General features: G+C 36.1%; 1 protein-coding gene across 1 annotated transcript; it reads right to left on the bottom strand.

The window, feature by feature from the left end:
* Nucleotides 1–7,965: 7,965 nt before the first annotated feature.
* LOC131331177 (patatin-like protein 2) lies at nt 7,966–15,393 on the bottom strand. The gene is made up of 7 exons (XM_058365057.1): nt 15,051–15,393; nt 14,180–14,361; nt 11,749–11,938; nt 11,466–11,627; nt 9,426–9,728; nt 8,452–8,624; nt 7,966–8,181 (listed from the first exon to the last, which is right to left on the bottom strand). Exons 1-7 carry the CDS (start codon nt 15,180–15,182, stop codon nt 8,046–8,048), a joined length of 1,278 nt encoding a protein of 425 aa, XP_058221040.1. The 5' UTR covers nt 15,183–15,393; the 3' UTR covers nt 7,966–8,045.
* Nucleotides 15,394–17,261: the final 1,868 nt, after the last annotated feature.

Genomic DNA, 17,261 nt, shown 5'->3' with positions numbered 1-17,261 from the left:
CTATATTTGGTTCGTCAAGTCGAAGACTGTGAATCCAGCCCACTTACTAAAGTTGCAGCAGGAAGTTTTAATTCCCCAACCCAGGTTTTTTTTTTTTTTTTTTCCACTTGATAAATGTCTAACATACTCCTACAAAAATAAAGAAAATGTACCGCTAAATGACATATAGGTGGGACAAGCTCAAAGTGCATTAAAGACCACACCGGGCATTTGCGCTCTTAGTGAGAATCAAACCCTCATATTCTACGTGAAAGAGGTGAGTAAATGCTATTGGATTCATGGACGGATCTAAATGAGGGCCCTACTCGAAAGCGTGCTAATATATAAACATACACATTTGCATATGTCTTGAAAATACAACATATAAAATTAGTTTTATGTTTAAATTTTATCGTATGATGTATTTATATTTGTTGTTTTACGATCTGTTTGTCTATTTTCATGTATTCTTTCTTTATTCTTTTTATTTTTAACTGTCTAGAGGAAATATTTTAAAATAAAGTCATTAACAAAACTAGCTCGATCATTTTAAAACTTGTTGATATTCATTTAAAATATATATTTTAAATTTTTTGTCTTAGATTTTGTGCTCATTTTTATCTAATTTAACTTAAAATACACGTTATAAACTTTTGTAATTAGTAATGCATGCCTTAATTTTGTTCGATTTTACTGTGGTTGACTAAAAAATAAATTTTTGCCATTATCATTAACAGGTGCCCCCACTAAACTATATTCATGGATTCGTCCCTGATTGAGTTACAAGCCCGCTGGCTCCCAACCCACTTTAAGTAAGGGAAAATTTCATGTGGGGTTTTCTTTTTCGAATTTTTTGCAGTATTTTTACCAAGAGGATTAAAATGTCCACTAAACTTTCTTAAAAAGTAAGTACTTATTTGTAATTTCCAAATTTAAAAATAATGTATTTACGAAAATAATTTTTTAATTTTTTCTCACCGTTCAAAAGATCTCATCGAAATCTACCAAACAAGATCTATATTGCACAAAAAATTATTTCAGTAAGTCCATTATTTTTTGGCTTAAAAATTACAAATAAGTACTTATTTTTTAAGAAGGCTTAGTGGATGCATTTTATGAGACATGTTCCCATCCCACTAAGGTTCTTTTTTTTAGTATTTATTTTATGTCTTATGAGACAAATCATTCTCTTACAATATATCACATTTAATTCAAAAAATAAGTACTTGTTTTAGTTAAGTGGAACACACCTTAAATCTCTCACAATTAATCACATTTAATTCAAAAAGTTATTATTTATTTTAGTTAGTGTAACACATCCTTATGCTCTACCAGAAACACCTACATGGCCTATTTTCGCTAAATTACAATTGGAAGACTATTACAACTTTTTTGTTTTATCCTTATTTAATTTTTTTTTGCATTTGTTATTTTGCGTCAATTTTTTTTAATGTTTTAGTATTATTATTGGTTCGTCTCAACAAAAGTGCAGGACCATAGTCATAGCTCCAACACTAATAAGGCCTGTTTTCGCTGAATTACAATTTGAAGACTACAACTTTTTTGTTTTGATCTTATTCAATTTTTTTTTTGTGTTTATTAGTTTTGCGCCAATCTTTTATGTATTATTATTATTATTTGTTCATCTGGATAAGAGGAATCGGGGAAAAAAAAATTATGACTTTTACCCAAATTGTTTTAGAAATATTCAAGAAAAGCTCAAAAAGTTATAAACTTTGGAATTTTTTTGTTTCTCTCGTTAAGACGAACCAATAATATAGAAAATTTTTGCACGAAACTAAAAAAATGCAAAAAAAAATAGAATAATAACTGATCAAAAAAGTTGTAGTCAATCTATAACTTGTAATTTGGCGGGAACCAGGGCTAACCTCGGTTAGATTACAAAGGCAAGCATGTGCTACTAAAATTTGCCGGGGCCCTTTCCAAATTCGCAACGGTCCCTATGAATTTTGAAAAGGCTGTAGAAATATCGGATTGAGTTAATTTTTTATAAGAACTCTTATAAAATTATTTTAAAAATAACTTGCTGTTTGAATCATTTTTTTCGAATCCAAAATAGATCCTACAAAATCATCAACAAATCGTTAATCTATTTCTCTTCTTTTTTATGGGCCGGGCTGTTTTGTTTTGGGTTAGAAAGAGGAGAGGTGGCACGGGGCCATATGGGCAGACCCATTGATTTAGGGGCTGGGGGGTTGGCTCCATCATCATCGTTAACTGGACAAAACTCGTTCCTAATAGATTGGATGGGATCCGAGCCCGTTTCGTTTTGATTCTGGATGGAAGCACATGGAAGCGAAGAATATATAACAGTAAGGGATCATTTGGCAAAATAAGCTAAATGGCTTATTTTTTATTTTTATTCAAAAAAAATTGTATTCGGTAGTTTTTTGAAGTTATTACTTCTTCTTTTTTATCAAAAGAAAAAAGTAAAAGATTACGATTAAAACCCAAGTTTTTTTTGAATAAAGATAAAAATAAGCCAATTTTTTCGTCTTTATTAAAAAAAATTGGATTTTGATCATAATTTTTTACTTTTTATATTCATATCGTCATAAAGAAGCAATAATCCTAAAAAAATCAGCGAAAAATTAACAAATGCACGAAAAAAGCACGGAAAAAAGCATGGGTACATAACGAAGATTTACCCCTTGTGATTAAATCAAAGTTAATACTTCCTGCGTCTCATTTTCATTGTCTATTATTCTGTTTGTCTCTTTTATATCTTTTGCTTATATCTTTTAGTGTGGATTTTGAAAAATATGCAATATGGATCTTATTTGATAGATTTAGATTAGTTCTATAAAACAAAGTTTTGTTCAAAACTATGAAAAATATTATAGACTGAAAAATATTAGCAATTAAAAAATACATGTAGGGGTTCGATTTATCTGGATCTTAACCGTGGGTCGGTTTTGGTTCCTTCTTCTTCTGCTCCACGTGCCTATCGCCTGACCTGCAATAAGTCACTAGGATTGTGGTAGCCCAGTGACCCTCCGACGATCAAGTTAAATGTAGGGAGAAGTGTATAGGTCTAGGGTTGGGGTTCAATAGCATACCTCTCTAGGCTAGTGTTCTTTTGTATTTCTAGACCTTGGTTTGCTTGGCCTCCAAGCTAGCGCATGAAGGGTACGCTCGGGCAACCGCCTCGGGTGACGTCATATGTGACGAATGGGACAAGATGGTTATGAAGCACATGGCCAGGTCAGCCCCCATTGATTATCCTCCTAGCATAACCGTCTGGGGCCCTCCTGTGGTAACCCTCTTTCCTTAAGCGGCCTCGGGATGTCGGGGGCGGGCATGCTCGGTACCCTTAGATAGCGACAAAGTTCAGCCGGACTCCTCCTACGGAGGGAACGCCGAGGGTCCTAGGGCCCTAAGCAAAGCGAGCGGCGGGGATCTCTTTGGTATCGCTCTGTGCACTGTGGCTCGGTGAGCGGTCTGAACCCTAGTTTCCGGAGCCACTACCATACAATAGCATGCAATTCAAAAATAGACAATGAAAATGGGACTAAAGGGGTATTAAAAATCATCTCTCATAGTTCGGACCCTTTCTGGCTCCTTTTTTTCGTGATTCATAGCGCCACCTCTAGACTCTAGTCAAGTGGTACTGTATTCCCTTTAATTCATTTGGACCCAAATGGAGAGAGAGAGAGGAGTGAGAGCGCCTCGGGTTAGTTCGGTTGGTTGTGTTGGGAGTTTGTCCGATGCAACGACTTGCCACTGTGTGCTCAAGGCTCAATTTGTATGAAAGTAACGGCAAAAAGTCCATCATATCACTTGGGCCCAATATACATTGAATGACCCATATCCACTTAAAAGGTTAAGCCTTGTAAGTAGTAAGTCATCCAATTGTATATTAATTAAGGTCCAACTCTTTTTCTGTTTACTTGATGTGAGACTCAACGTTCACACATGTTCTAACAAGTTGATGGTTTGCTCCCTAAATAATTGATCAAGATCCGATTCTTAGGGCGATGCTGCGAGAAAATAATTTTTGTGAATTTCTTAGTCCCAATGTGGATGACCTGTTCTTTGACCGGACCGAGAAAGAATTAGTTGAGGTACGCATAAACTGACTGGAACCGTCTAACCAGAGAGAGAGAGAGAGAGAGAGAGAGAGAGTGCACTGGACGTCTTGACGGTGAGCATGTGAGAGAGAGAGAGTGAGTGTACTACACGTCTTGACAGTGAGCATGCGCTAGAAATATAGGTAACACGAGGAAACCTTGCCATGGTTGACTGTTAGCATTAAGCGCAATCCGTCATATCGTATCCAACAAATCCAAGAGATATTTCCCTCGCATAAAAAAAAGAAAAAAAATTATAACCGGATGTTCAGGTCAATTTATGCATACTTCAGCTAATTTCAGAACCTTGAAATTAACGACCGAACAAATCTTCAGTTGCTCCATGGTTTACAAGTGTTTGACCTTCGTGGATTCAAACTTACAACCTCTTAAAGCCAAATTAATCTTTTTGTTTGTTTCACATACTTACCTGGCTAAACCCCGGTTCCAAACACCTCTTTTTGTATTCATACAACGTAGGGCCAATGTGTACTAACACTTAACTGTATTTAATTACAACAGAGATGCCCCAAGGGCAGCCTTTTCTGCTTTTGTCTTGTATTAAATTTTTTTTTTTGAACAGCGAAGAAGAAATATATTAATAGAATAAGAAAGGATAGTACAGATAAAAAGATAAGAGAAAACATCACAATGCAAAGGCAACATCCCAACTATGTTGACACCTTGCCCCGCGACAATCATCTGCATCTCAACCCGCAAGTTGATAAGGGATCAATTTAAAAGACCCAAAGGAAATGGGAGCAGCAGCCCACAAAACAAATCAGGGTCAATAAATATCAAACCCAATAAAACCATACTGACAAATATAAAGGCTGTCGAAACATCTTTTCAATCCCAGTAATGAATTCTCCAATCTTGAAGAGCAGCTCTTGATTCCAGCAAATAGTAGTACTGTCAAGCTCCAAACATGCTCCGGCAAATGTTCAAGCTACAAACATGCAAGCAAGGAAGCCCGTATTGAAGTGCAGTAGCAAAACAACCTCCGAAACTTGGGGTAGCAGCGCTTGATCGGTTTCAGCAGAATAGTGACACTGTCATACTCCCAACAAGCACTCAAGAATACTCCAAAGAACGGCAAAGAGCAGAGCACGACCAACTTAATAGATGATTTACACCATGAAGAGACTTCAGCACTATATCCTCATAAAGAGATATGGAAAAGATAACACAGACCATAGCAATCAGAGAAATGGTTCATGCCATGAAATTAAAGATAAATTGCCAGAAGTAACCAAGCATCAAAGGCAAGTGAGCCCCATCATATGCCAACCGCAACCCAAGATTATTACACACACACACCCCCAGATGCACAACACACGCACCCAGGAGACACACACACACCCAATAGAGTGAAGCCTGAACATGATATCGTCCATTGTGTATACAGACCTTTCCTTGTTTGATGTCACCCAGAAGGCCACCCTTACTTTAATAAGGTCAGTAGTTTCCATCCAATCCACCATCTTGTTTTCAAAAACTAGCTGATTTCTAGTATTCCACATTGTCCAAATCACTGCAAATGGAATGGATTCCCAAGTAATTTTGTGTTTTGACTTACAATCCCAGCCTTCCACCAGTGGAGCAAGCCTGAAAAAGTTGATGGGGGTACCTATTGCATACCCCACCATGATAAAATATCTGTCCAGGTATCCCATACAGGTTTACAAAAATAGAGGAGGTGATCAACAGATTCTAGACTTTCATTACAGAATTTGCACAAAGCATCCTCATCACTCTGAATAATCCCAATCCTCAACAAAAAAATTCAGCAGTTTTGATTCTTCCCAAGTATGCTAGCCAACCAAAACATTTCACTCTAGGTGGAGCCACATTCTTCCAAATGAGCACAAAAGTTTCATCATGGTTTGAATGAGATGAAAACGCTAAATTGTAGATGGATTTAACAGAGAATTTACCAGAGCTAGTGGCCTGCCATAAAAGTTGATCGGGAACATCTCTTGGTACAGCAACCCCAGAATGGTCCAAAAGATCATTCAATTCATCTAATGTCACCTTTTCCCAATCATAAAGATCTCTTCTGAACAAGAAGTCCCATTTTTGCAGTTCCATGTTCCTTGCTAGAACTTGGCTCAGCAATTCATCATTGTTAACCACCACACTGAATAAGGTAGGAAAGATTACAGCCAGAGTGGAATTACCCAACCATTTATCTTTCCAGAAAAGTATCCATTTTTAGCTTGGCATTTTTCAGAAAATGATCAACTATTTGGGGCTGCCTGATTTGACCTTGCATGATGTCTCTCCAAACATTTGAAACCTTTCTATTCAGTTTCATTTTTGGTATCCAGTCAGAACCCTACATCTTATACTTGGACTTGATTACTTTCCTCCATAGGGCATCCTTTTCCATACCAAATCTCCACCACCATTTCATCAGTAGAGCCTCGTTCATCAACCCAATATTCCTGATTCCCAGACCACCACAGCATTTGTCTTTTTTAGATTGGACCAAGCTACCATGTGAATTTTCCTTTTCAAATCTGTTCCACCCCATAAGAACCTAGCTTGGATTGATTCAATAGCCTTTATCACCCCTTGAGGCATCCTAAAAACTGACATGTAGTATAGGGGAAGGCTGAAAAGAACAGATTTTAGAAGGGTCAATTTACCACCAAACGATAAGTATCTTCTTTTCCAAGACGGTAGCCTTGATCTTATTTTTTCAATGACAGGATTCCATGAGGATTTCAATCTGGGGTTTACCCCAAGAGGCATTCCCAAATATTTAATGGACAAATTCTGAGCTTGACATTCCAAAATGTCTGCAAAATGCTGAAGCTCATCAAGTTCAATACCAACTTCACACATTACAGATTTCTTGTAGTTTATTCTGAGTCCGGACATGGTTTCAAATTGTTTCAGAAGAACCCCAACAAACTCAACCTCCTCCACATTTGGTTGGCAAAAAATCAGTGTATCATCTGCAAATTGTAAGTGAGTAATGACTGGCCCTTCGATGCCCGTAGAGAGACCACTGAGTAAGCCTCGAGAAACAGCCCTTTTAAGCATCCAGTTGAGCCCTTCTGCAGCAATTATGAAGAGAAAGGGTGATAGAGGGTCACCTTCGGTGAGAGACCACTGAGTAAGTCTTGAATTAATAACACTTCCATGGTTCCATTACTGTATCCTTCGGTCTTAATTTTTTTTTTTATCTATCTTTCCATTTTAAGATGTGCCAAAGAGTTAGATTATTTGAAAAGTCAAATAATATGTCTATAATTTTCCAAAATTATTTTTTACTACTGATTATGAGTACAATAAAAAGGTGAGATTAAAGGACTCTAAATTATTTCCTTTTTATGCTGAGTTTGATCGCACTCATTGATGGTATACGTAAAAAGTTTGAAAAATGACCAAGAACATATAGAATTAGGAGTGGAATGAAACCAATATACTCGTCGGTGCTTCTAATCACTTATGTGTGTTTTTCCAGTAATTTTCGATAAGGAACAAAGCCATGTGCACGTGGTGCGCCCAATCATTATTAAGTAGTCATTTGCCATCATTTTTTCCTTTTCTCCAGACAAGATAAATACTACGTGAATGACAGGTGTTGGTAAGATGTAACTATTGAGTAGTCATTTACATACCCTCCTTGTTTTATTTTCTCTTGACAAGATAAACACATGACTAACCGGTGTTGATGGAACATCACATAGCCGTGTTTTTAGAAGACTAAATAAAAATTTCCTTTGTTTCACGAGCATGAAATACAAAAGCATTCTTAGAAAGTTTCTTCCATTACCAAAATAATTAACATCCCTCAAAATTCCTAAAATATTTAGATACTTTTATTCATTCGATACGTAACAAATTAAATACATAACAAAAAACATGGTTACGTACACAAAGATTTTTCCTAATTGAATATTATTCGAATTGAAAAAGGTTAAAGAAATGTAATTATTAGCAACCTCAAACATATACTGCTGATCACTTTTGAGCAGTACTGGAATATGCCTCAGGAACTAAATTTAGTTTAAATTCCTTCGGATTTATGGCGTGCCCATGGGGAGATGGAGATCTGATATCGCGAAGTCGCTTCTCATTGGAGAGTAGTTTTGCAAACCTGCAAGATAAATTTAAAAAAAATAAAATTAGACTCACTTTGTTTGGCTATTACAATAGTTGAGTAAATTGTTACAATAGTACGATATTTAGAGGTGTCAAACGGGTTTGGTCGTGCCTGAGCACAATCCCTATATGTGGGCTAGGTGAGGCCGTTGTATTGTGGCACGGGCACGGAAAAGCACGGACGGGTATGACACGGCGCGAGTAAATTTTTTCAAAATTTAGAATAATTAATTGCAACAGTAGATGTACGCGTATGTATATATACCTTTGGAGAGCTTGTTCATTAGTCTCCTGATCAGAAGATTCCGCAATACCTGTTTCCAAATTTACCCTCGCCACTGGTTTCTTGAGTAAATTTTCACCAACTTTGACTAGATCCTCCAAATTTTCTTTGGTAGCTATATCAACAGATGATACTAACCCTGTTAAAGTGTCCTCCTGCAATTTGGTTCCAAAAAAAATTTAATGTCAAGGGGGTGGTGTTTAATTAGGAGAAATTAGATGAAAAATCAAGAAGCTTTTTTTCCCTCTTTTGTTGATGAGGATTGAGACTTTAGTTAGGCCGAATTTTGATTTTTGTAAGTTTTTAATTATCTTCATATGTTTGTCTTTTCTAAATGGTTTAGATTCTGGGGTCAAAATTTTAGTACAAACCAATTGATCGGAACGAGATCAATCTGATCACAAGTAAATTTCTTCTATCAAAACTCAAAAAGTCCACTAAATTAAAATGATAATAAAGCCACAAAAAAAAAAAACACCTTTTTTTGGAATATTTTTCTTTTTGATTAACTTTCACATTGGGTGTGTACGTACTTTTTAGTCTTCTTATTTCTCACGTGAAATTAATCAGTTTACGACAATAAAGAAAAAATATGCGTTTTAACTTAGTTTTTATTTTCTTAAACTTATTTTTAAAAACACTAAAAAAAACTCAATAAAGACAGAAATAAGCCATTATGCAATTTTGGCTCTTTTTTTAGTTTCTAAACTTATTTTAAATATGTTTTGTTTTCGTTTATTTTAGATCCCTTATTTTTCTCTCCAAAACAAATCAAATTACTAATTTCCGATGAATTTTTTTTTCAAAAAGATACCATTATAAAAAACAAAAATATATGCTAGTTAAAACTGAGCCTTAAATCCCTGATATATGCTAGTCAAAATTAATCTTTGGATTACCGAACTGTGCTGCACCCCTGCACAGTACCGTTCCCGGGTTCATAGATAACGAATTACCTGAATTCGCAGATAATTCTTTTCCGAGTGGAGGGCTTGGAAAATGACACTAAGGTGGTAGTCAACCATGTCTGCACTGGCTTGGGTAAAAACATCTACCAAAGGTGCGGAGCCAGCATTTGTTAACCACCCCAATAAACCCCATTTAGCTGCTCCATTTGCATTGTATTTCTCTTCCTCTTTGTGTTTGCCAGTTCCCAGTGATATAACCAGGAGTCGACCATAGTCCAATTGCTTTATTGCGAAATAGTCTGAGCTTCCCCTTATGATCTGCTTTGTTGTTTCCCCAATTGCAATTAAAGTCTAGCCAAAAAAAAAATGCTTCCATCAAATTAGTTGACATACATCTTTTTGTAGGAGCAAAAAATGGGATTTGTTAATCTTTGGAACGTGATTACATGAGATTAACAGGATTGGAGGCACGATGACATCACAATAACAAGAAAGCATCCCAACTATACTAGAGGTGTCAAACAGGCCAGGCCGGCACAGCCACGGCACGATCCCTATAGATGGGCCAACTGGGCCGTTGTTTTGGAATTTAACTTTGTTCATCATTCTTAAAAGAGGCTGAACATTGCCCTATTTTCTATTGGTTGAAATGGTGTGGAGTTTACCACAAAGTGATATCATGTTTATCAAAAAATGTATTGCAGGAGTGAAATCCACACCATTTCAACTAATAAGAGAGTAATGTTCACTCTCTTTTATTGAAGAGGGTGAACAAGATAACACTCGTTGTTTTGTGGCATTGGTACGTGGCACAGGAACGACACAAGCACAACATGAGAATGGCACGAGCACAACACGAGTAAAAATTCAAAGATTTAGAAGTACTCCATTTATTGCAAAAGTATATGTACACCCTAAAAATAAGGTTGAGACTTATTCGTTCTTAGGTTTGGGCCCTATTCTTTCAACTAAATTAAACCGGAAATGCAATTATCAATAAAATATTTGCTTTAATATGATTTTATTCTAGTTAAAACGATAAACTATTTGGTAATGTTTTCTGTCAATTACAATGAAAAAAATGTTAGCCATTTTTTAAAAGTATTTTTTTTTGTCTTCACAATGCCCGATAAATAAGAATCCCAATTGGGGGTATGGGCACGACACAACATGGAGTGTGGTGAGCCCGTAGGCTGGGTTGGGTTCAGTATATTTTAAAATGGTCAAACTAAGCACAATATGAAACACATTTAACACGGAACTAAACGGGTTGAGAGACATGACACGACCCGTTTAAAACCTCAAATCCCAACCATCTTGAAACCTAACCATCGACTATATCCACAAGTACAATAGAATCAAAACCAATCAGCATCACGTGGCGTCTTCCCCGCTGTATAATTAAAATCGCCACTTCATTTTCAATCAGTAACATCACTAGAAATAGTTCTAATTAAGAAATAAGTTTAGAATTGACAATTTATTATTGTTAACTACTGACTCATCTAAAAATTAAATTATTTGACTAGAGAAATTTTAGTATTTTTATTCTCAACATGTGCCCTCACATGTGGCCATGTTTCATTCGCAAGAGGCAGTGAATTTCAAACCCAAGGCCTATTGTCTGCTTTGATACCATATCATTTTATTAACCAAAAATTCAACTAAAAATGCAAGCAATTATTTTTATGGTTCATGTTCATCTTTTCTAATTTTTTATTGGGATTATTTATGTTCTCAACAACCTCTTATTTGTTTTTAAGCACTTATTTAATTACATTTGTGTCAGTATATTTGGATTTTTTTGTTAAATTTTGTTTCCAAAGTTTTATTTTTATAAGTCATCTTCACAGAAGGATTTGAAAAAAAATAAAAAAATGCTCAAAGTCACTAAAGAAAAAATTTCAGCAATTTTGACTTATTTATGTCTTCTTTGTATATCTTTAAAATCTGATCCATTTTTTGAAATTTACAATTCGATAATCCTAAATTGTTGACCAGAAACTAAGCAAACGTCAACAAAAGACGAGATAGGTTTACAAAAAAATACATCCCTAACTCGTGCTTGTTAAATAATTTGGTGCGTACCGGATTATTTGCAGCTACGCCACCATCGATGAGGTTAAATTCCCTCACTTTTCCATCAGGGTCCGTGGTTTCAAAAGAATGTGCAGGAAGATAAGTTGGTGCTGCTGAGGTTGCAATGCATATATCTGAGAGTAATGCGTCCAAGCTTGGCTTATTCTTCACCTAAAACATGAAGAAAAAAAGAAAGAGTACAATTTTCCTTATTACTCAAACCCTATGATCGATCCAATCAATAACTTATGATTTCAGGGATGAAACTTCCCAAAAGGGCTGAGAATAGAACCTCGTAGGTGGAAAAGATGGTCGGCTGGAGTTTCTTGATGTCGAAAGTAGGAATCACAATATTAGTCAAGGCCTGGTGTAGCTTTATATTTCCAAGCTTTTCTTTGGCAATGTTGTGGAGATACTTCCCATCATACTTTGGTCCTGATAAGGCTTTTAGTATCTTTGTTGTGTTAGGAAATGGTATGAAGCTGTGGGTATAAAACGTTCAAACATGTTAGTAACCATGAAATATATGTGTATATAACAAAGAAAACACTATACTAGAGGCCCCATATTTGGATGTCACTACAACAAAATAGGCCTATGACAACAACAAAAAATCGTCGCCAATTACATATTTTTCATCGCCAAAATGCATGATTGCCGATGAAAAGAATTTGTTGTCCCATTCACCATCTTATCCTCGTCGTTAAAGACGAAAAAAATAATGTTGTCAGTGACGGTCTCATCAACGATGTATTTTTTCGTCTCTGATTGTTACTATATCGGCGACGAAATTTTTTTGTCGCCAATGCATTCTCATTGCCAACGAATTTTTTCGTCGCTAAAAGCCAAAACGAAAAAAATTAATTGTGATTTGGTTGCCACCACTCAAACCCACTTCGTACCTTAGGTATCCATTCGGTTTTTTTTTTTTGACAAAAGTGAGGTATTGCATTGATAAAGTCCAACGGCACTTACATAATGAAATTTATTACAGATAATTTGGACAAAACTAAATTAATCATATAACTAATACATAACGAGAAAGAACGAGGCGATTGATGTCTTTCATCCTCAGCCCAGACATCGCCTGACGCACCTTCTGCTGAACTAAAGATTTATATTTCCTATAGCAGTCTCACAAAGAGATATTGCTAGCCAAGAAAAAAAACAATAAGAACTCAGACGATCAGATGAACTTCGACCAGAAATGAACACACTAATAAATTTCTAGCAAACCACCAATAGATGCATACTAATCTTCTCGAACCCAAACAGTAAACAAATCGTCCAAATAGAACTTTACTACTCTCAAGAGGAGAGACAAAACTCCCCTGGCTCTTACTCTAAATCCAGTCGCCCAAAAACTGTCAAACGGATCGCAATCCTCACTACCTCCACTGCTGCTACCACAAGGGCTTTGGCGACGGATTACATGTGGACAAACGACTCCAGTGATGGCGGAGCCTGCCGAACAGAGAGGGTTAGATCTGAAGGAGGAGAAAACAAAAAGAAAAAAATCATAGGAAAGAGGGGAAAGAACAAGGAGAGCAGAGATGGGAGAGCGGGTGGAAGAGTAGGAGCCCGGGGAGAAGGGAGAGGGACGCCCCTCCCCGCCCCCCCCCCCCCCCCCCCCCCGACTAGGCGGCTGTGACTTCTCAAAATTGTCTTAGAACTCTCAAAACCCTAAACTAGGCGACTGTATATTTTTTCCTTGGGTATCCATTCAAAGGCCTCTACCAACTATACATCATTTGACACTTTGTTATTTATGCTTCTAAATTTAATAGATATTACCTTTTTATCATTAAATTTTAAATTAATCTAATGTATATTTTATGTAATATATAATTATATATGTATTTTTTATGCTAAATAATTTAAATTTTTATAAATAAAAAAATAATTAGTCAAAAAAGTTGGTTTATAGTGACATTTTGAAAATTTCCTCGCCAAAAGCTATCCTATGGCGACGAATTCTGGATTTCTTGCTAAAAAGCTACCCCTTTGGCAACAAAAGCTAAATGTTATCCATTGGCGACGAATTTCATGATTTCGTGAAAATTTAAACCTTTGGCGATAAAAAAAAATTTCTCCACCAAAAGTGACCCTTTAGCTCGTCACCATAGACCAACTTTAATTGTTGTAGTGTGTTACAACAGGCAACACTCGATCAATTGTACCGAACATAACATTTGTGTATAAACTTATGGCGTCAACCTCGAATTCACAACATATGTATGTTTTTTTTGATCGGCAAAAAAATTTATAAAGGAAAATTTGATAGGTTACATCGAGGAGAGGGGAGGGGGAAATTCAACCAAGGATTGGATGGTAGAAAAAAAACATGAAACAGGCCAAACGGCACAAATGTACACCCGCGGAAAAAACCTCCTCAAGCACTCCAAAATCACCGACAACAACTCATGAGCAGCAAACCCAAAACCAAGCAACAACCAGACTCTGAATAGGCCAACCACCCCAACCAGAGAAGGCCCTCAACAACAGCAAAAACAAACCACAAACAAGCAGCAGAAGCAACACAACCAGCAACCCGGCCCAAAGAAACCATAAAACAACACAATATTCGTATGTTATGTACTTTTGTCTTGATCGATGTCATAGATTTATATATATATACACTATACAACTACGGATTTTTACATAATTCAAGGGGTACGTATAGCTCACATCTAATTGAATTAAAATTTTTGACTTGTTTATACCTGGCTTGTGGGAATATTTTAGGGCAGTGCTCAAGGTAGAAGTCTTTAATGTCTTTAGCGGCAAACAACGGGCGGTTATTTTCGTCCGGTGCTGTTAACATCGCGGTCACAAGACCACCTGTGCTTGTTCCGGCAATAACATCAAAGTAATCTACAAGTCTTACTTGTTCACCATCCAGCTTCTGCGCGACCAAGCCGATTAGAAGTTAGTACATGAAAGATTAGCAACCCTTCCACTAAAAAGTAAGTGAAAGTTTTGGATTGGATGTGTATATATGTCCAGAGGTTTAATTTTCATCTTACACTCACGACACCGAAGAACTCAAAATGATCAAAAAAATAAGATATTCACATCGGTTGAAACGGATTGAAAATTGGAACACTTATTTTTTTACACCATTTATATATTAAAAAATATAGTTAAAAAATTAAATGTTCCAATTTTTATTCTGTTTTAATCAATGCGAAGATCTTATTTTTCTGATCATTTTATCTTAATGGTCATTATGAATTTTTGGCTCTAAGGCCTTTCAATGAGCACCCTAAGAGAGTCCTGAAACTAAATAAGTTTTCGGGTGCTCATTGAAAGATCTTAGAGTCAAAAATTCATTACGACCATCTAGGATAAAATGATCAAAAAAATAAATCTTCGCACCGGTTCAACCGGATTGAAAATTTGAGCACTTAATTTTTTAATCATATTTTTTCGTTAGTTTCTTTAATGGTGTTAACGATTTTACCAATTTGGAATGTAAAACAAACTACAGGATTTATTTGGTAGCAATTGAAACTAGAGGGACGAAATTGAGATAACCGTAAAATTAGAGGGACGACTACGAATATTTGCCAAAAAAAATCTATAGTATAGCACCTGAAGTTCGGACTCTAAGAAGCCGAGGATAGTCCCTGGGATAAGTCCTCTTATTGCACCTCCATCAATGCTGAGAACTGTGATTAGGTCCCCATAAGTTGGGGGCTGAAGTGGTGACTTTGGACTCTCCATATTCCAATATCTGTTTGTAAGAGAGAGAGAGAGAGAGAGAGAGAGAGGGGTTTGGCTGTGAAAGAAACCTTGTGTGTTTCTGCTTTTGCCAGTTACGGTATTTATAGAGTACGTACTCGTCAATCTTATTCTTCTTCGGGTCTGTCAGGCATGTGAAATTTGTTCTCGCAGACTTGAAATTGGTTTGGAATTCATGCATTATGAGGATGGAGATTATTGGCTTATTTTTCGTTTTTATTCAAAAAAAAAATGGATTTCGATCAAAATTTTTTACTTTTTAAATTCCTTTTGTTATGAGGATGCAATAATCTCCAAAAAATTGATGATAAGCCAAGTGATACGAAAAAAAATTGAATAAGGACAAAAAATAAGTCATTTTGACTTATTTGTCCAAACACCCCCTGAGTCAAAGTTGGCAAGTTGCAACAGAGGTCCTGCTTTGGCAGAGAGATTGGAAATCCTTGAAACTAAATCTGTGACTTTGTTGGTGAGACTTCAAGAGAATTGTAGGTAAGATTACTAACTGGGTGATGCCTCAAAGTCGTCCAAAGTTGAACAATTTGGCTCATTGAATGAATGACACCATATTGCCACTTACTTTCATGGAAGTGATTGTCTAGCAATATCTCAAAAACTATGAGTTGGCCGGGAAATGTATTAGAGCCCGTTTCAGAACATCTTCTTAAAAAACAAGTATTTATTTTATATTTTCAAATTAAAAAATAATGTAAATGAAAAATAACTTTTAAATTTTTTTTGCACCGTATTAAAAATCTCAATGAGATCTTTCAAATAATATCCATATTGCATATTTTTATATTTCAATAAGCCCATTGTTTTTGAGCTTGAAATTGCTTTCTTAAAAAATAAGTACTTATTTCGCGTACTATAAGAGCATCTCCAATAAGAGAGGTCAAAAGTGGAGATGTCACATTATTTTGAAAGCTTATGTGGCAATTTGACATCACACGTACTCTCCCTTTCCAACCCTTATGTCAAATTATTTCGGATTGAATCTCTCTCTCTCTCTCTCTCTCTCTCTCTCTCTCTCTCTCTCTCCCTTTATCCTAACACTTTCTCTCTCTCATTTTCGAACCGTTCAAAAATACAATGAACGGTTCGGATACGCCGAACAGGCACCACGTAGTACCCATCCAACATTGAAATTTTTTCCATAAATATCATGCATATGGCGCTGTTTTTTTCAAACAAGTCGGAATGAAGTGACGTACGCAACACACTAAAGAAAATGATTTGGGAATTTCATTGGATGATTAATGTTGTCGTCAGACTTACGTTGAAGGAATTAAAATTGATTCCCACCATATGAGTTGACTAGTGCATGCCCGTGCCTGAAGGCACGGACGGGTCAAACGATTGACACACACAAATAATCACTGAACTCATGTACATATTCGAGTGACCTTAGTTATGTGTGAACAAATTAAACTGATCGTGCCCAAAGGCACATACCAACATAATTTTATCACCACAAAGAACCAACCAATTTCTCGTGCTGACAACACTACCTACAAATTTAGAGTGTATTTAATATTTAAGATAGGAATGTATTACAATCAGATTGGATTTCTACATGAATTCATATTGTGCATCCACCCACTTTCTACTGTAATATTAAAAAAAGAAAAGAAACTGAACTATTCACACAATGTGTACTAAAGCGGAGAAAAGGAATTTTGTATATCGACCTATGCAATTGCTAACCCACCATCTGTTGCTGATACAACACCAAAGCAAAGGTCACAAAATTAGTTTATTGGGACTGAACAAAGCAAAACTCAAGAGAAACGAATTAAAATAGGGGAAAAAATAGAGTTTACAAATGTATAGAATGAAATGATATTTCCGGTTAGCAATGCGGAGATGGGAGAAGAGGATGGAAGCAGGAGGAAGAGGAGGAGGTTGTACAAATATATACATTCTTGGGGCCCGTTGGGGGTGCTTAGAGATGGGTTAAGCTCCACTTTATACCCTTATCCACGATACTCTACCAAACTCAAATTTTTTGACTCGTCCATGATTATCAGATTTCGCCCTCAATAACATGTGTAGAAAAAA

This window comes from Rhododendron vialii, chromosome 6a (genome assembly GCF_030253575.1).
Source record: "Rhododendron vialii isolate Sample 1 chromosome 6a, ASM3025357v1".
In the NCBI taxonomy this organism is placed as follows: domain Eukaryota; kingdom Viridiplantae; phylum Streptophyta; class Magnoliopsida; order Ericales; family Ericaceae; genus Rhododendron; species Rhododendron vialii.
Note: the sequence above shows the minus strand (reverse complement) of the source record. Positions and strands in the feature narration are given on the sequence as shown.